At 38.6% G+C, this 20941-nt stretch overlaps 1 protein-coding gene across 8 annotated transcripts in view; it reads left to right on the forward strand.

Moving 5' to 3' along the window:
- The first annotated feature begins 1947 nt into the window (after nt 1-1947).
- SUCO (SUN domain containing ossification factor) overlaps nt 1948-20941 on the forward strand; it is a 48439-nt gene continuing 29445 nt past the window's right edge. For 4 of the 8 annotated variants that reach the window (XR_001603846.2, XM_016221447.2, XM_016221446.2 and 1 more), the window contains exons 1-7: nt 2121-2256; nt 13704-13818; nt 15475-15585; nt 17801-17952; nt 19152-19316; nt 19543-19693; nt 20782-20905. Coding sequence is in view for 7 of the 8 variants with exons in the window: in XM_016221447.2 (XP_016076933.2) it covers nt 2195-2256; nt 13704-13818; nt 15475-15585; nt 17801-17952; nt 19152-19316; nt 19543-19693; nt 20782-20905 (880 nt within the window). In the remaining variant the exon portion in view is untranslated. Of the gene's footprint in view, nt 2257-13703; nt 13819-15474; nt 15586-17800; nt 17953-19151; nt 19317-19542; nt 19694-20781; nt 20906-20941 lie in introns of all 8 variants that reach the window. The other 4 variants (XM_016221448.2, XM_016221449.2, XM_016221450.2 and 1 more) reach the window with 3 other exon arrangements.

Here is a 20941-nt window from a genome sequence, read left to right on the forward strand (position 1 = left end):
GATGGTGCATTTTCAGTTCCTTATGCAACCACAGCAGGAAAGCATGGCACCAGGCCTTATTTCCTAAGAGGCATTGTTGTTATCAATCCACTGCTTCTATTACTATTCAGCTTCTAGCTTTTCTATTTTTCCATAAATCCCTTTTTTCCAAAAAAAAAAAAAGTCAAACTTCAAAACTTCACAGCGATTGCTGCCAGTAAGAGCAACAAAAAAGGTTAAAGATATAGGACCTCTTCCACTGTTCATTTGGCTTCCTTGGACTATAGGTCAACCCTTCCAAGATTTTCTTGGAACTCTCAGGAGGACAGAGAAATGGCTTCACGAGGACTCGCCAAGTTCATTCCTTATCACCTCCTCTCCTCCGGCGAGAAAAGAGCAAAGAGGCTTCCCTCCCCTGGCTCATGCGTTTAACAGACGATTAGGTTATGTTTCTCACAGAAATGTGGGGGCAATTCCCAGGATTCATGCTCTGTTAGGTAACCTTTGTGGGGTTTTTCTTTCATCCAACTAGCCGCTGCTCCGGTTATCTTCTGCGCAGTAAAATTATCCTAAAACGTAGTGCTGCAGAACAATCCTCGTTATGCCTACGGGTCCTCGGGCCGGGTGTAAGCACAGGGCACGCGCGGCGTGCGGTGTCTGCCCCACGGCGTCTGGGTGCTCGGCTGGGGCACGGAAGGGCTTGAAGGCGGCTGCTGAGCGGAGTCACAGCCGAGGCTGCCGCAGGGACTTGGGGAAGCCGTGGGTTCGGAGCGAGGAGCAAGGGAAACGGACGAGGCAGCCTGGGGTGCGCGTGGGCCCCTTTCTCTGCACCATCTGAGAGGAGAGCAGAGCGGCGTCAAGAAGCGCTTGTTTGGGAAGAAAAGCAGTAAAGCACTTTGGAGTCCCGGGCAGTGTCCCTAAGCTAGCTTCTGCCAGGTCTTTAGGGGCCTCAGGCATAAAAATCTGGGGTGGTCACAAGGTTCGTCACTCAAGATTGAGGAGCGGTCACATTTTTTTTTGCCTGGCAGATGGCCTTGCCCGCTTTGGAGAACCCCAGGACTTGGAGCTCCCCGCCAGGGCTGCAGTTTCCCTTTCAGACCTTCCGCGGCCCAGCCAGGCAGGGAGCCGGCGGAGCGGAGACCGGCGGAGGCGACCCCGCGGAGGAATCCGGCGGGCGGCGAAATCCCCCGGAGGCGGAGGAGCCGCAACAGACTCTCAGCCCCAACCAATCAGATGAGAGGAATGTTGGCACACCCCCTCCTTCCCGCCTACCAATCAGCACCTAGCTCGATGGCCCGGGCCCAGTTACACGTGAAAAGCGCTTTTTAAATTTTACTAGTATAGGTTTTTTTCTCCACCGTCCTCCCAGGCCATCCCACAAACTGTGCCCAAAGAGGAAAACTGCGTGTAACAATTCCAAAGCTGGTCAGTCTTGCGGTGAGAAGCTAAGCTATAGACCTCTCCATCAACTCCGTGATTCCAAGAGGGGCTGGGAAAGGGAAAGGAAGGTTCCGGAGGGTAAACTACAACTCCCAAGAGGCCTTGCGCGGACTCGGCGCACCCTGGACGAGGGGGCGGGCCATAGTAAGGAAGGAGGCTGAGGGTCATGGAGCTCCTCTCACGCCTACTTCCTGAAAGTAAGCCACTGATTGGGCGGGGCTTCAGGTGCGTCCGGCGGTGGCCTCGCCGGCTGTCGCGCTTTGTGTCCTCCCTCGGGCTCCGGCGCCGGAGACGTCGGAGGGGGCGTGGCCCGCGCGGGGCCTGGTTGGGGGCGGGCAGCGAGCGCCGCGGGACGTGGGTGACGCGGCTGCTTCCAGCTCAGCGGAGTGTGAGGTGTCGCGGCCTCGCCGGTGATTGGCTGTTGGCAGGCGAGTACGCTGCGGCCGTTGGTCGCGGGCAGGACGGAGGGAGAGCCAGGGCGGGCGGGGGGATTCGGGGTGGCGGCGGCGGCAGCTGGAGGAGGCGGGCGCGGACGAGCTGGCGGCCGCAGCAACAGCGGCAGACACCCGAGTCGTCCTGTGAAGCGGCCCCGTGGGCCCCTGGGAGAGAGCGGCCGGCACGCGGGCCGCGGTGGAGCCGCTCCCCCGGCGCCGCAGCCCTTCGGACTCTCGCTCCCATCCTCGCGCTCCTGCTTGGGCTCCTCCATCTTGGCCTCGGCAGTGGCGGCTGTCGGGAGGATGTGCCGCCTTCTGGCCGGGGGAAGAAGGAGGAGAAGATGAAGAAGTACCGGCGGGCCTTGGCCCTGGTCTCCTGCCTCTCTCTCTGTTCCCTCGTCTGGTGAGTAGCCTCGACCGCACTGGATTTCCCCCCGGGGGGGGGGGGCGGAAGGAGAGAGCGGTGCAGGTCACACCCCCACATCATCTCGACTTTTAGGGTGCGGGTCTCCAAGGTCCCTAGGAAGCGACAAGGTGATTACTTAGCGACCCTCCCGCCGGCTGGCCTGGCAGCACCCTGTGCGGAGGTTTTCAGGGTGTATTTTGGAATTTACAGACAGTGGGAGAGAAGGGTGCCTGACTGGAGGGGACCTCCAGGGTCGCCTTTGTGTTCAGTGACCCTGCCCCTTGGGGACGGCGGGCGTTGGGGCACGGTTGAGATAGGTGCTGGGTAAGTGGCTCTGTTCACTGCCAGCCGCTTGCATTCCTAGTGCGGTGAGGGCATCAAGCGTGTCGGCTGTGATACGTTCCGGACGTGCGATTTTTAAAACGCGAGTTGTCCCGAGGGGCATTGTAATGTACACGCTGTAGTTCTGGCCACTTCTCGCAGTCTTTGGCGTCCAGTGCACTTGGGGCTGCTGCTCTTGGAAACTTCTGGGGACGTTATGAAAGCAGTTTTTCATTAAGGGGTAGGGGATGGGAAGCCGTTGGTTTAGAAGAGAGCGTGTCTTAGGTGTAGTGGGTGCAGTACTTTGTGGTGGTGTGTGGCTTGGGTAATGTCCCTTAGTAATGGGAGGACAAGCTCTGTATTTTGAAGGCGGGAAGACTGCCTTGTCTCTGAAGTTTATGGAGTTTTCTGTTAATTCCTGGCACATTTGTTTTGTGTGTGTGTGTGTGTGTGTGTGTTTGTGTGTTTTGAAGAGCAAAGAGAGCTTGTAGGTCGAAGGATTGCTATCATTGTACTTGGGAAAGTCATTCTTCCCTGCTAGGGAGTTTCTTCAGAGATGTGTGACACTTGCTGACTTAACAGGTGCTTCTTCATTAAAAGTGATTTGCTGTTTGTTAAAATTCAGATACACTAAGTTTCTGGTTTAGCTTATGTCTGCAAATCACCAGGAGAATTTTTATTTTTATGCCTGGACTACTGAATTCCAAAGACACTGAACTTGTAGACAGGTTCTTGCTCACATAAGATGGTGCATAAATAAGAGGGAAAGAAAACATTTGCCTGGCTGAGGAATTTTTATTGGAAGGTTGATAGAAGTTTTAGAGAAAAAGAAATTTGGCTTCTTGTCTTTCATTCCAAACCCTCTTAATAAGACCAGTGTCATTCATCCCACTGCCCTTTGTACTGAGAAGTGCATGTAGAGGGTGAGTCCATTTACCCCATTTTATTTTATTTTTATTTTTAAATATGTTTTTATTGATTCAGAGAGGGAAAAGGAGAGGGAGAGAGAGATAGAAACATCAATGATGAGAGAGAATCATTGATCGGCTGCCTCCTGCACGCCCCCCACTGGGGATTGAGCCCAATACCCAGGCATGTGACCTGACCAGGAATGGAACAGTGACCTCCCGGTTCAGAGGTCGAGTCTCTTAGATGGAGGCTCAACTACTGAGCCACGCTGGCCAAGCCACTTTCCACATTTTAAATTTAAATTTGTAGATGAGATACCAAAACTGTATTTCACATCTACCTCCTACAACTTGGGGACTGTTTAGTTATTTGTAGATTACATCTTTTCTTTCCTCTTTCTCCTTGATCTTAACCCATCTTTAGACCATGTTAGTCTTCATTAGCACTTCCAGAAATGCCTCATGGACAAAGAGGTTTTTCATGTTTAAAATGCACCATTATCTGTGATTTCTATTTTAATTTGAAATATATTGGACATCTAACATTGTTTAAACTTAAGATGTACAACATGTAGATTTGATACATTTCTATATTGCAATATGATTGCCATTGTAGTGATAGCATCTCTATCATGTCACATGATTATCTTTGTGTGTGTGTGTAGTTGGAATAAAGATCTAGTCGCTTAGCAAGTTTGATGATTGTCATACAATATCACTGTCTATATTCACTGTACTGTGCATTAGATCTCCAGGACTTACCTACTAGTTGCAAGTTTGTACTCTTAGACATGATTTTAAAAAATTTTAATTGGGTGGTGGAGATGAAAGCAAGTATTATAATGTGATTTTTGAAATCGCTTGTGGATTTAAATTAACCATGCTTCTATTACTTTGTGTAATTTCTGGCTATCTTTTGCTTAAGCTAACCTCAATATGATTTCTCAACTTTACTCATTAGCAATAAAGAGGATATCATGACTGGTTAGAGGGGAAAAAGCAGTTAGCCTAGTATTGAAGATAGTAGTCATAAAGTCCTTTAAAGTTTGTTGACTCCCACTGTGAAAAATGGATGTTGAGGGTTTAAGTCAAGAGTGAAGTTTACAAAACTTGAGCTTGAGAAACATTTCGGTTAGTATGTTTTGAGATTTGCTTCGACTGTCAAATTTAGAGACATTTTAATTATTATTTATGGAAGCCATTAAAAGGCATTAAAATAGGATATTTGGGCTTGAAATTTTTTTGGAAAGGTGGTGATGAGATTGGGGAAGAGGATTGGTGCATGGCAGTGATTTGCAAAGGGTATGCTGTGTCTTTTGAGACTCTTTTTCCTTGGGAAATTAAAATACTGAAATTACCCAACTGGAAGTCTAAATTTTGCACAGTTATTTTCCAACATCTCCATTCCCCCTTAACCCATATAGGTACCTAAAACCATTGTAGAATTAGACAAAAGTTTTGCAGAAGAGTTGGTAAGCTCCTCTTAGTAGCCAGTTTTGTTGTCTTCATCATTCATAAATTGTTCTAAAATTTGTGATAATAGATTAAGAAGAATATCTGTCTTTTAATACATTGTGATTGAAAGAAAATAGGGTGCTTATTAAGCAAAGGCACTGGTTTTGTTTTATTATCAGTTTTTGACCAAAATGACTTTAATATTATATTCACCCATTTCTCACAAGTTTCTCAGTATGTCAAAGAATTTCTGTTAATTTTTTCAAATTTCCAGGCAGTAATGTTAAAAAACAAAACAAAACAATACAAAAAACCCCATAATTTTCATTGTACTTTCTCACCTCCATGTTTCATGTAGGTGTCTTTCCTGAAATGCCCTTTTTTTTTGGAGGGGGCTTTGGGGAGGGTGTTACTTTACCACACTGCCCTAATTGAATGGCTGACATGTTTCTCTAGTAGGGGTTAGATTTGTGCTTATGTTTAAGAAGCATTTCCTCATTGCCCAGTTCAGTTCTTTCTTTTACCATGAAGCCGCTGATTACGGGGCTCTCCCTTTTCTAAGCTCTTATCAAAAACTGTCCCAATCCATAGAGAAAGAGCTCAGTAGATCACTGTGCTGACAACAGGGTAGTAAGTTCTCTGCCCTAGATGTGCCCAGTGTGTATGAGAAACAAATATAAACCGTTCATTTCAGTTCAGAGTTTTAAGTGCTCAGCTAGAGAGAAGCCTAAGGGCTGTGGGAATTTACAGGAGGGCCACAAACCCAGATTGTGGAAATCAGGAAAGTCCTAGTTTCTAACTAACTAGTACCTGCCCCAGGAAAAAGAATAATGATAAGAAATTAGTTAGGTTTTGAATGTTGGGGAGTGAGAGCAGGGGCAGGACATTGGTGGGAGAGGGAAACAGCATGAGCCAGAGACTAGGAAGCATGAGGCAGCATGGTATGTGTTCCAGGAACACACAAATGATTCTTTATCACTGAAGCATAAAGTGGGAGGCAGGGAGTGGCAGGAATTATGAAGCTGAAGGCTTGGACAGTAGCATTTTAGAGATTTTTAAATACCATTCAGGGAAGTTTGAATTTTGTTATGAGTCTATAAAAGATCTTAAGCAGGGGAGTGGTATCCTGAGATAATTCAGTATTCGTTTTTTTGGCAGCGGTGTGAAGGATTGAATTGCAGAGGTAATAAGGTAGGAATTAGGGAGCTCTGGGTAGGAGAAAGGGCTTGCGCTAAAGCAATCACAGCAGGGATGGAGAAATGGATCACATACATTTGAGGTAAACTAAACTGGAGAAGGTAAAAAAGGAGTAGTGTGGATGTTTTTCAGGTTTCTAACTTGAGGACTGGTGGATAGCAGCACCACATGGAGAGAGCAAGGATGTAGGAAGGAGGAGGAGGTTTGGAAAAGGAGGAGACTGTATTCAAGTTTGAATTTAGTTTTTGTTTTGTTTTCTTTTAGATATCTTGGTCAATGAAGGAAGAGAGACTCAACTTTTAAATATGCTTAATTTATTTGAGCATTAATATAGGGTATTATTGAAGGGTTTTAAGGAATGGACTAGTTAGGAGGAGATGCTAAAAGCTAAAGATACAAGTTTTGGTAACCATCAGCTGAAAACCAGCTGAGATTTCCCAAGAAATGCATATAGAAAAGAGGGGCTGAGAAGAGGATGTTGGCAGTACCAAGATTTAAGTGGTGAGCAGGAGCAACGTATCAAAGGAGGCCCAGTGGAATCAGAGAGTTGAGTAGAAGTGTGTCATTTGACAAGCCAAGGAGAGGGTTTCAAGTGGTAGTGGCAAAGGTGCATGTAGTGGATAAATAATAAAAAGGTAAATTCTGCCACAGCTATACCAATTTGATAAGTGAAAAAAAATAGAAAGGCCAGTAGTTGATAACAGCTAAGATTTGAGTGCATTGTTTCATTTTCCTCCTAATAATGACATTTTATAGTATTGGTATTGAGGCACACATGTTTTGTAATTTTTCTAAGAACATACAACTTATAAACAAGGGACCTGGGATTACACTTGAGTCTCTTGACTGAAGTCCATGCCCCAGCCTGTACACTATAAAGCATCATGATTAGCACTTGTTGCCGCTATCTACATCATGCGGTAAACGCTGCTCCTCCTTTGTGATAGTTTACGTTACGCTATAACTAGCCTTGACTAATGCCATCAGTTCTTGAGTGAAGGGATCCATGTTATTGCCTCACCTTTCTTTTTGTTCATCTGCCGACTCAAGAGTATTAAGTATGAAATGCAGCAATACTGACCGAAAGATCCCAGGCTGTGGAGAGAGATCTAGGTTTGCAGTCACAAGTCAAGTGACTTTGGGCAAGTTAACTTCTGAGCTTTAGTGTCTTTATTTGTAAAAATTGGGATAATACTTTAATATAAAGGTCTTGGCAGATTAACAAACATGAGTGGCCTGGCAGGGCATGGCTCAGCAGCTGAGCATCGACTTAGGATCTAGGAAATCATGGTTCAATTCCCGGTCAAGGTACATGCCCGGGTTGGGGGCTTGATCCCCAGTCAGGGACGTACAGGAGGCAGCTGATCAGTGACGACTTTCTCATCATTGATGTTTCTATCTCTCTCTCCCTCTCCTTCTCCCTCCCTCTCTCATAAATCAATAAAGATATATTTAAAAATAAAAAACAAAATGACTTTTTCCTTCTGGAGACATCAGGTACTTAGGATTGGGTTGGTCATCCTCAGTTTATGGCACATTTTGTATAGATCCTCTTCTCTGCTCCACTTTACATCATTACTCTTTATCTTCTGTCTGTAGTTTCACTCCTATTTTTCTCCCATTTAGGCATTTACTCTAGAATATATTTGATGTGTTTTCCAGTCAACCTTCATGTATTTATTCAGATGTGTATTTCCTTCCAAAATAATAATATTTTGTTTATGGGTTTGGAATTTACATAAATGGTAGTGCTATTGTGATCTCATTCTTTTTCCCCACTTTTTCTACTTAACACTTTTTTACTCACTTTAGTTACTGGAATCATTAAAATGAATTCTAGTAGATACCTTCAGGAAGGCCGCATATCATTCATACAGTCTGTGGATATTTAATCAGCACTGTGTGTAGGCTGTTTCTAAAGAGAGACTTTATGCCAAGGAATGTGTTTGGGAGTATTCTGTTCCAATTCCCTGTCTTGCTATCCCAGTACTGTAGTCTAATTAGAATGGTTTTGTAACAAATTTAATCATCTGCCAAGGTGAACCACATGCCTTTAGGCTTTCTGGTTAATTTGGTTATTCTTGGGCCACTTTTTTTCCATATTGTATTTAGAACAATAGGATCCTTCAGGTATTTTGATAGGACTTGTATTTGAGTGATGAATTACTTTGGAGAGAATTACTGTCTTTACATTGCTGTCACCAGCATTCCATCTGTGTACATACTAGGTCTTCATTTATTTATCTCCATTTTATGATCATTACCAGAGTTACAAATGGTTGTGATTGCTAGGGAGGAAAATACTGACTGTTGTTTCATATATTTTTAAATTAAGATAACTGTATATAGTTGGGGATCAGTTTTGACAGATGCTTACATCTGTCTAACCTACATCCCATCAAGATACAGAACATTTCCATTACCCCAGAATGTTCTCTCATGTTCCATTCTAGCAAATCCCCCAAAACCCAAAAAGTGATTTGTTTTCTATCACCATGGATTAATTTTGCTAATTCTGGAACTTCACCTAAATGGAATTATGCAGTATTTATTCTTGTATCTGGCTTCTTTCACTCAGGGTAAAGTTTCCAAGATTTATCCATGTTGTTTCATTCATCAGTAATTTGTTCCTTTTTATTGTGAGTGGTAATATGTTGTATGAATATACTATAGTGTGTTTATTCTCCTGTTGTTGGACATCTTGGCTGCTTCCAGTTTTTGTCTATTAGGAGTAAAAGCTTCTGTGGATATTTTTGTACAAGGCTTTTTATGGACTGTTTTCATTTCTCATTCCACCTAACAGTGGAATTGCTCGTGTTGAAACAGATGGATATTGTGTGCTTCTTCTAGATGTATTACCCAGAGAAAGACACAGATCACTTATGAAGGATTCTGGCCAGGAATACATAATCTGAATCTGGTCATGGTGAAACATCATGAGGAACCTCAAATAAGGGTCACATTATTTAAAAATAAAAGGACTGTTCTTCAAAAATGTCAGTGCTTCATAAGATAAAGGCCATGAACTATTCTAGGTTAAAGAAGGCTGATGACAAATGCTGGACAAGACCTTAGATGCAGTTGTACTTGAGGTGGTGGGTGGGGATGCTATAAGAACATTATTGAGCTAAGTGACAAAATTGCATACAGACGATGAAGCACTGTGTCAGTGTAACATTTACTGAAGTTGATAACTGTACTGTGTTTATGTAAGAGACTACCCTCATTCTGTGGAAATACATACTAGTATGTTTAGAAATAAATTACATGGGGAGAGGGAGGGGGAGCAAGCGTGCATACCATGAGCAAATGGCAAATGATGGAACAAATGGGTAAAAGGTTAACAAGAGGTTGATACAGGTAAAGAGTTTGTGGATGTTCTTTGTACTGTACTGGCAATTCTCCTGAAAATTTGAAACTATTTCCAAATTAAAAAAACACACGTGGCTTGGGATTTCCCCCTTTTCTTTGTGAGCTGTTGATTAAGCCACTGAAATTTCTTTAATTATCATTAGTTTATTCCACTTTTTGTATACTTTGCACGAATTGTGCTTTCCTAGAAACATCTATTTTTTCTGAGTTCTAAAATATATTGATATATATAGTTTGTAGTATTTTATAATTTAAAAAATCTGTTTTGTCTGTAGTTATTTAATGTTTTTATACCGTAGTTTAATTGACGTCAGCATCTCTCCTTAATTGGTTTTGTCTTTTTAATATTTTCTTCAGAGGACCAACTTTGGTTTTCTTAATCTTCTTTGCCTTTTTTATGTCCTCTATTTCAGTGATTTCTGTCCTTTTAGCCTTTCTTTTTTCTTTGGATTTACAGCGTGTCTTGTATCTTTTTGAGTTGAAAGATTAGCTCTTTTGTTTTTAGAGCTTGTCTTCAGTTGCCTTCAAAAGCATAGTTTTCCTGTCGTTCTTTTATCTGCATCCCACCACTTCTGATCTGTAGGTCTTCAGCTGTAATATTTCATGACGTTCCTTACTGTTTCCTCTAACTGAACAATTACTCTGCTGCGTAATATTTTTGCGAGGCTTAGAATGTTGTTAGCCATCTTTCTGTTCAAATGTTGCAGTGTGGTTGGATAGTACAGTTTATTAGATCTTGACTTTTGGAATTTGAGTCTTCTTTTTGAAGCTTTAGTAGATGGTCAGTATTTGGGAAATATTCCATGTGTTTGAAGAGAATGTTAATTTGAATTTGTTGTAAAGTTCTGTATATTTAATCAAGCTTGTTCTTATATATAATATAAATCTCATCTTTTCTTAGGTTTTTATCCATTATTTTATAAGACGTAATTTAAAATAGGCAACCATAATTTTTTTTTTTTTAAATATATCTTTATTGATTTCAGAGAGAGGGAAGGAGAGGGGGAGAGAGAGATAGAAACATCAATGATGAGAGAGTCATTGATCGAGCCCGCAACCCGGGCATGTGCCCTGACCAGGAATCGAACCCTGATCGCCTGGATCCTAGGTCGATGCTCAACCGCTGAGCGGCAACCATAATTTTTTACCATTTTCTTTCCACCTTATCTTTGACAGTATTTTTACATACTTTGAAGTGATTTTGTTAGGTGCATATGTATTTATAATTATTATATCTTTTTACTAGTAGAAAATCATTCCTCTTAGTGTTTTTCAATTAAATTCAATTTTGCCTACTTAATTAAAATTGCTGTTTAATGTTTTGTCAATATAACTTTACTCAAATTTTTAGTGAGTTGAAAATTATCATAACATTTTCTAACAAGGCTCTGTATGTAACATAATATCTGGTACCTATTAGGTAGTCTTAATTGCTTATATAGTTTCTTCTATATAACTCAAAGGTAAACAGTATTGACTCATTTGAAAGTTTGACGGACTCCAGTTTAGTTTTGTCTCCTACCCCACAATTAATTGGCTCATTTATATACTAGCATATTCTTTATTGCACAATAACGTGTCCTGAAATTTATTGCTTTATTTGCTAGATTTCTTTGATAAGATTATAAAGAGTAATTGTTAAAGACAGCTTGTTCAATATTTCTGTGTTAGCCAGATGTAAAATGCTATCATTCTGAGGCATTAATGTCGTTAAAAAATGGCATTTCCACATTAAAGAATGCTATCTCCCAATGAAGCCTTTCTTGGCACTTCAAGGCTTAATTTAGTTGCTATATTCTCTAGAAAAATTTTCCTGAGTCCTTCTCCTGTTCCCTTTGGTAAGAACTAATTGATACCCTTTCTATCCTAACACTTAAACCTTAATGATTATTTTTAGACATATAGTTGGAACACATCCTTTAAAACATCATACTGTCTGGCAATATTAGATTCTAGGTTACCACTACAAGAAAAACTTCAGTCACTACACATTCAAGTTGAAAACCTTCCTTCAAGAAAAAAACTATATAGGTGTAATTTCTAAAATGAAAGCAGTCAAGTTTAAGATTGAAGTCCCTAAATTATGCCTTTGGAACCTAGGCATTTCTTTTATTTGGTGTCATTCATTCCTTCTGTACCTGTAGCATTTTTTTAATCTAGTAACTATTAGAGGTTTTGTGGAAATTATAGATAAATAACAAGTTTTTCTTATTAAAATAGATGAGTGAATACTTGTGTAGTCTCTTAATATATGTTAGGCATATTTCTTGGAGAGAGAATATATTTAAGACATTCTATAGTTTCACTTATAAATAAAAGTGAACACATTTTTGAAGACATTTCTATGAAGGTTTTTCTATGTACAGGGCTCCAACCTAACTACCTACCTACTGATTTAAATTCTTCAATACAACTCGGTTCATGTCAAGGCCAGAACACAACATTCAACAATATAATCAAGTAAATGGCCCTAGAAATCATGTGCAAATAGAAATCTCCAAAATGGGTTTTTAAATTTACCGTTCATTCAATGTTGTAGAAATTATAGGACCGGAATTACAAAATTTGAATGTCAGAGAAATTTTATAATATCTCTGTATGTGATCAGCAGATGAGCAGATAAAAGACAAATTAGTGATAGCTCAATGGTAAAATTAACTTGAAGCAGTTTATATCAGTGTGTGATTCTCATTGAAGCCTGTGCCCAGGCAGAAACACCTGTTTTTATTCCTTCTCTTAGAATCTAAATTGTTTTTGTTTTAATAAGTATTATAATTCCTAATATTGTGTCTTTATTCTGTGGTGTCCACAGTTCTCAGTGCTTTTGCATTGAATCCTCAAAACAGTCCAACAAAATAGCTAATATTATTTTGAAGAAATAGGTACAGAGAAATAAATACTTGTTTAATGAACTTGCCAAAGATCATACAGACTTTCTGACTCTAGTTCTTATTCTCTTAACCATCGCTCTAGGCCAGTTAGCAGATTGTCATGGCTGAACGTATCTTCTTGTTAAAAGATGAACCTCTGCAAATTCTTGCCATACACTGGCATTATTGTGACCTCCTAAAGGAATGGAAAGACTTTCACTACTATGTCTCTTCTGTGAAGTTTTATCTTTTTTCCTCCATTAATAGTGATTTTGAGTACCAAATTCATCCCTAGTGGTTATGACTTGAAACCTTGCCTGTAAATTGTAGTAGTAATTGTAATGTCACGTCGTAACATAGCTGATGTGGTGGTAATTCATTTGCTTATATTTGTTTTGAGGTACTTCAGGAAATATTTGAATAAAAGAGGCCATGAAAGATAGCCATGCTCACACTAGGCATGTTCTTTCTTGAAATGCTATTCCAACTTAAATTTTATTTTTATTTCTACCTCCCATCAGACCCTAATAATTATTTGCTTCAGACCAGAGCTTTTGGAGTTTTTGATGGTTAAAGGTCTTGAAGTTATGTGGCAATTTCTGCTCTTGGGTAGATTTTTTTATATTAAGGTCATTCTAACTTTATATCAGCTGAAATTTGATCTGATTACTTTTATTTTTATGGAATTTGTTAATGGACTTCTGAATATCTACTCGATCATAATAATGATATTTTTTGCTGTTTTTTTAGAGACTTTTTTATTGTTTTCTTCAGAAGTTCTGTGTCTATTTCATAAGTAGTATTAACCTATGGTATTCATTTGTGTGTGCTATTTCTGTTATTTTCTGATGTCACTGTTATGTTCCTCATATAAACCCAATATGCTTTGAAATAGTTTAGGTAGCTTTAGAGTTAGTTGGTCTTAACTATTTGGTAGAATTTAGAGTATCATTGGCATCTGGTGCTTCCTGAGGTTAGTTAGCTCTTTGACACCTTTCTCTGTTCCTTCTGTGATAATCACCAAATACTCCGTTTGTGAAGTCTTTCTGTTTTACCTTCATGAAATTCGTAATCCCTTACTTGGAATGCTGATAATAGTCTGTGTTTTTCCTAGGGCATTAAATAAAAAACCCTTGTCTTATGTACATTTGTCTTCATCATTAAATTAAGTTCTTAAGGGCCTTAGATAGGAACCATCCTTGGGTTTATTGACCCAAATTCTAGCCCATAGAAGGGAATATGTTGGCGTAACACCTTTTACACCTTTCCTCCTCCTCCTTTTTTTTTTCTGGTGGCGGTGATCACGGTGGATGTTTTACAGGCTTCCCAGTTGGCATGTGTGTTGTAAAGAGAGTTCTTCAGCTTCAGCTTCATCATATTACTCTCAAGATGACAGTTGCGCACTAGAAAACGAAGATGTACAATTCCAGAAAAAGGTACTTCAAATAAAGTTGACGATGTAATCTGTGTGCCAGCTGTCTAAGACTTCCTCAAAACATTCAGAATAAAAGTAATTTCAGAAGTCCTGTGACATAATTTCTGATGGAGATTTGTAATTCTTTCTTGCTATAATCTGAGGAGTTACATGGGAAATTCTGAAATTAAGCTACCTCTGCAATATTTATATATTTATTCTCATTGCTTATATTTGGAATGTCAGGACATCCTTAGTCCTACAGGAGGGAGAAAGATAGTACCTATTCAGGGAACTGAAAATTAGTGGCTTGCTTTTTAATGCACTAAATAGTTACAGAGTTTCTAAAGAAACCCCAGTCTCATCAGTTAAAAACTACTAGAAATGAGGATTATAGGGAGAGTCTGCAATCAGTGGCTATGTAGTTTGTTTTATATAATTGAGTGGGATGAAGAGACAGAGTTCAAGAAACCTGATGGTCTCTAAATTATTATTTTATCATTTTAAATGATAAAAGGTGAGTATTGACTAGATTTGGTCCCCCTCACCCTCAGAATTAATGTACTTATTTTAAAATACAGAAGGAATTGATATTGACTATAAAATATATTTATATCCTATTCCCCTCCCCAGAGGAACCACAATTTACTCTTTCTTGGGAAAATGTTGAGACCATTTTTTTAGGTATAGATATACTGTTATGTAGCAGACAAATTAATAAGTTTTAGTTTTATTAAAATGTTATAAATATTCTACAGGCAGACTTCCCCCTCTCCCCTCATATCTCATAAACACCTTTTCATATTGCTATATTCTTCTGAATGGCTGCATTTTTATTTCATTATATAGATACATCATAATTTATTAAATGTACCTTTATTGACATACTTGCTTTGTGTCTCTGCTGTGTGTTTATGTGTTTGTGTATACATTTGTGTGTGTGAACACACATAATTATGTTGCTTGGGGTTTTTTTGGCATGATATTTAGAGTGGATTATTTAAATTCTGAGTTACGTAGAATATATTTCTTGGATGGAACATTTAAAATTTTGAATACGGTTGCTGAATATTTCTCCAAAAAGAGTATAATTTTTTTCTTTCATCCACAATCTATAAGACTTAGATCGAATCTCTTCTTTGATGAGAAATTTGAAAACGAAATGTTGTAAGAATGAATTTAAGCAGAGCATTAAGGGGGAAAACATACTTTCAGCAAACATTTAGGTACATATTATGGCCTGTATAGGCTTAAACAGAGATGAATGTGAATTTTGCTTTTGTGACACTTGTATTCTAGAAGATACATTTAAAGACATAAAGGTATCTGAAATCCTAGCTTGAAAACGAGTGTCAAAAGAGAGATGACACAACTATAAATTCATTCATTTATCAGATATTTACTGTGTGCCCAGCACATAGGGGTGGTAGGCTTAAAGTGCTTATTAAGAAGTCAAATGAGGTTTGTGACCTCATTTAGTGTACATATTAGTTGTAGTGGCAAGGAAGGGAATGCAGGAATATAGATGATAACATGTAAACAAAAGTAATTCGAGTCAAATGTGTACAAGACAGTGTTTGGGTTGTAAAGTATAGCAAGAGATGGTCTTTAATAGTGCTTCAGGGCTGTTTTGTGAAACAATTTTTATCAGTTAGCCTTTTCATTTGTTGCAATATAGGATGAACGAGAGGGACCTGTCAATGCTGAATTATCGGGAAAAGTGGGTTCAAACTTACCTATTCCTCCAGAAGAACATAAATTAAAAGATGACTACGTCGTGGATGTACAAGTAAGCTATGTTGCTTTGACTTTTAATGATATGCCTTTTCTAACTACTTCATAAGATCGGAAACCTCTGGTCATCAAGTCGTGTATTGATACTTTTTCTTTTTGAAGTACCATACAACTGGCCTTGATACTATTCACCTGCTGAGAGTACTGCTTTTGAGAAAATGCACAATTGCTAATTGAATGATAAATGAGACCATTTTCTCTGTAGTAGAAGTTTGGGTGTAAGTTCTCATTTCTTAGGTTTTATTTTGGCTCACTATAATGTATCTTGTTTCTTCATATTTTCAGGGGCCAGGAAGTGTTTTCTTAAAAGAAAGTGTTTGTATGTAGAATACAGTATTTTGATAACAAAGTTTTATCACTTTTGTGGATTGTGAATTAATAAATAGGAGGTTAAAGTGTATCCCCTTTTTTCTCATATTATGTCCCAAATATTATTTTTCATTTTGTACACCAGATTTTTTGAAAGATATTAAAGGCTAGACCAGAATGTAAGCTGGCCAGAATGCTGAAGCATCTGGAGATGTTTGAGCTGGACGAAGGACTAAGGAAAAACACATTAACAAAAATAAATTTAGCTCAAAATAAGGGAGAATTCTCTTTTTTAAAATTCAGCTAGAGCTATTTTATGACTTAATTGGGTTATCTAAGGAGCTATAGTGAATATATACTGAGCTTTGTATTGTTGGATTCTGGGAGACATTTGTCAAAGATTTTTTTTTTTTTAAATATATCTTTATTGACTTCAGAGAGAGGCAGGGTGGGGGAGAGAGTGAGATAGAAACATCAGTGATGAAAGAGTCATTGATCGGCTGCAGCCCACAACCTGGGCATGTGCCCTGACCAGGAATCGGACCCCGATCGCCTGGATCCTAGGTCGATGCTCAACCGCTGAGTGTGCCTAAGAGTAAGAGAAAAGTGATCACTGTAACCCTTCTAATTACATGACCATCCTGAACAGTCCTACTGCTGTTCATTTTCTAGAGTTTTTCATCATGGCATACTGTTGCTCAAACACTTTGAAGTGCTTATTGCATCTTAAAGACCTGCGCTGTTTAGTTACAGTGGCCACTAGCTACATCTGGCTGTTGCGTCCTGAATATGCAGCTAATCCAGATCAAGATTTGCTCTAATTATAAAACACACGTCAGATTTTATTTGTAAAAGAACATAAAAATGTAAAATACCTCAGTTTTTTACATTAAGTACATGTTGAAATGATAATGCAATATTTATTAACAAGGTAATAATCCTTTTTCTTAAGCTTCCACCATAAAATGCAAATTATTTGCATCTCTTTGTGAATTTTTCATTTCAGTGTAAATAATTCTCCAAATGCTCACACTTTGTGTTCTGACTATGCCTTGTGTTTTCTTCCTGCTTGCATACTGGCCCTCCTTCAGAATCCTAGTCCTTCTAGCCCATAGTCTCTTTTCTCTGAACTGACATAAGTACCTCTCACTTGATACTCATTTAGTAGGCATTAAATGTCTACTGTGTGCTAAGTGCTGGGACCATGAAGATCAAGAGAATATAGTCCTTACTCAAGGTGTTTATAGTAGAGTTGAGGAAGAAGAAATGTAAATAAGAGTTCTTATAGATGCTGTGATAAAAGTGTAAGGGAACAGTGGAGCCTAGAGGAAGAGAGGTTGTTAATTCTGACCATGGGGGAGGAGGTGCTGATAGGGATTTTGAGACACAAGTAGGTATTAAGTAGATTTCAGGCTGTGTTTGGGAGGGGCAAATGGCCCAGAGCACCCAGGACTGAAGGAGCAGCAAGATTCTTGAGTGGCCTTCTAATGTTACTTTTACATACCTTGTGTTGTTATTTATTGATATTCATTCTCTTCTGAACTGCTCAGCGGCAAGCACTGTGTGTTGTATTATTTTGTATATTTACATAGGATTTCTATGTTACTACTAGGATTAATTAATTATAATAAGAGGGAAATATTTATAGGTCCAAAAAAGGAAATAGGAAAGAAAAAAGACAAGCTCCTTTGTCCTAGTTTACTAAGTGCCATGAAAAATGTGTAGAGCTTCTATTTTAATATGAACTATATTAGGGTGGAAATACTGGAAGAAAGGATTTTCACATTTTTAGTGAAAATTCTTTATATTGTCACTTTAGAGGCAAACTTTTTATATAGTCCTGTTCAGCTAAAGAGATAATTTATCAATCTCAACTTTTCATGTAACTTTCTTTCAAACAGAGTACGGAGTCAAAAACGCTAAGTCTGCCTGTGACTGAGACACTCTCGGTGGTTGATCTACAGGAAGATTCTTCCAGTGCAGTGGGCAGTGAAAACATTGAAAATATTTCCACTTCATCTACCTCAGAGATCATTCCAATCTCAAAACTTGAGTAAGTCATTAGAAAGAAAGAAAAAGAAAAAAAAAATCTCATTAGATAATGATAAAAAAATTTCTTTTTAGAATCATTCAGCTTGCTACTCACATCTGAAGGTTAGGCTATATATCATACCTAAGTTATAATGCCTGTGTTTTGTGTTTTTATTATTTTTAAATGTAATGATCTTACAGTATAATAATTATTTATTTTGCTTCCTAACTTAGTGAAACTGATGAGATCCCAACTTCACAGTTTCTGTATTTAGGTAAAGTGAGGTTTTAGTTATTTAAGAAACATAATACTTGAATAATCTTTTCTGTAATTATCAAAAATTCAAATGTCAAATTAGTCATTGCATTAAGTATCACTGGCATTCCATATATAGTTATGTGTTATGTGTGAATAGCTACCTTTTTCAAATTTGATAATAAATATTCAGAACACTTAATTTAGAAAACATAGTATGTACTCCTGCTAGCTCCTTTGAGCAACAGTAAAAGAACAAAATAAAATTTCCTTAATACTACATTAAGCATATACTTTATCAAATGAGTTACTATATATACCGTGCATAGAACAAAACCTGGTACATAGTAAGAATATATGTGTTAGGTAATATCATTATTATTATCACTACTATTTTTTTAATCACAAGCACTTTTTAAGAAACACCTATTCTCCTCAAGAATGTAAGGGCTGGGTTGAAGGAACTGTACACAGAAATGTTCTGGTTACCATTTAGGAATTTGTCCCAGTAAGGGACAAAGGAACAGAAGACACACTTAGTATTTAAAAATTTTAAATATTAAATGCTTATTCCAGCCTGGCCGGGCGTGGCTCAGCGGTTGAGCATCGACCTCAGATCCAGGTGATCGGGGTTCGATTCCTGGTCAGGGCACATGCCCGGGTTGCAGGCTCGATCAATGACTCTCTCATCATTGATGTTTCTATCTCTCTCTCTCCCTCTCCTTTCCTCTCTCTGAGATCAATAAAGTTATATTTAAAAAAAAAAAAATGCTTATTCCAGAAAGAATTTAAGGCTTGATACTATAGATCTGAACAGTGCCTTATTTTCTTGTTATATTGAACATGACTTTTTAGTGAAATATAAGTGATACAGGGAAAAGTATTCTTCTCTGGCTTAGATTATGTTTTGGAAATCACTGATACCATTTTTAACTTATTTTACATTATGTTAATTAAATTATCAGCTTGTTGTTTTTTGTTCCTACTTTTAGTGAAATAGAAAAATCTGGTACTATTCCTATAGCCAAGCCACATGAAACTGAGCAACCTGAAACTGACTGTGAAGTTGGTGAAGCCCTTGATGCCAGTGCTCCCACTGACCAGCCTTCCTTTGTCGGTCCCCATGAAAGGTAGGTGTGAGCAGCGGTTGCCTTTGTGCGATTCTGTAGTAACTGCAGTGTCATGTTTGAGTGGACTTGGGTGGATGCTTAATTCCACTTTCTGATGGAGAGAAAGCTGATCCCCTTTGTGCTCCTTTCTCAGTTTACTTTGTACATGATAATTATAACAGTTTAGGTTGTATACATTTGTTATTCAGCTAAAATTTATTTAAATGTGTCTTTTTGTTTCAAATAGCCTTGTTGGCCAGCATATAGAAAATGTATCATCTTCACATGGCAAAGGAAAGATAACAAAATCAGAATATGCATCCAAAGTTTCAGCAAGTGATCAGGGTAGTGGTGATCCAAAATCTTCACTGAATGCTTCAGATAATTTAAAAAATGAGGTAGGTATTATACCTTGTACTTTCTCCTACTTTGTTATACAGTGCATTTTTGTTATTAACCAACCTTGTAATTTGCCAACAGTATTTGCCGTAAAATCGGGGTTAAGTAGTTAATGTGGAGATGAAGTGAGCTGTGCTCCCTGAGAGAAAGTGGTTACGTCTTGTTACTGTTGCCAGTACATTGTTTATGTATAAAGTTGTTCCTCCTATGAACTCTCTTTGGTTATATGTAATTAAATGGTTTTCTGCCACTATTACATCTTTGATATCAGATACATAAAGTCCTTATTAAGTAGGTTCTAGAGAGCTATATAGAATTAGCTGTGACTATTAAATTTAAGTATCTTCAGAATATTAGTTTAACTCAGTAATATAATGTTAAATTTAGGCTCTTCAACCAAGGTATGTTTTACCTTTCATTATTTGTATACAAAATACTAGACTGGCTTATAAGGAAGAGCATGATTGTTGCCGTAAAGACAGGGCTCATCCCAGTGTGGCAGTTTTCTTTCCTTTCTCCTTCTGAGTTCTACTTTGTCTTCAGATAGAGGCCAGTACAAAATTTCTTAAAGAAATGTTGACGAGAAGTCTAGGCTCCCTTCGGGTAAGAAGTAACGAAGTAGAAGAGATGAAGGCCCCTCCACGAACTTAACAGAAACAGAACACATGGAACCAAAGAGTAGCTCAAAGTACTTGATGCCACATCCACATCTGTGCCCTTTCAGTTTGGGTCTCCTGTTCTCCACCTTCTCTTTTGCATATTTTCAGTGAATTTACACTCACAACTAACTACACTTCATTCTGGAGATGTCTGCTGTTTCTTTGGAGCTTCTTAAAAGTATAGGGGCTCTATTTTAAACAATAATAAAATTAAAAAAAAAAAGTATGGGGCTCAGAATTTCATAGTCTGACATGTTGAAGGAATGAATGTTCCCAGTGAAACCAAATCAAGGCACATTACAGTTCAGTTGTCACATACTACAGCCAGAAATAAAATTAGAAACTCATTACAATAATGTCCTCTTTGGAACTAAATTGCAAAGAATACCTTTATATTCTGTGAAAGTTGAAATCTTTGTTTCTTTCAGAGTTCTGATTTTACAAAACCAGAAGATATTGACCCTGCATCTGTAACAAGTCCCAAAGACCCAGAAGATATACCAACATTTGATGAATGGAAGAAAAAAGTTATGGAAGTAGAAAAAGAAAAAAGTAAGATAGCACTGTGATTCCTTTTTTCTTCTCTTT

This window comes from Miniopterus natalensis, chromosome 19 (genome assembly GCF_054644295.1).
Source record: "Miniopterus natalensis isolate mMinNat1 chromosome 19, mMinNat1.hap1, whole genome shotgun sequence".
In the NCBI taxonomy this organism is placed as follows: Eukaryota; Metazoa; Chordata; class Mammalia; order Chiroptera; family Miniopteridae; genus Miniopterus; species Miniopterus natalensis.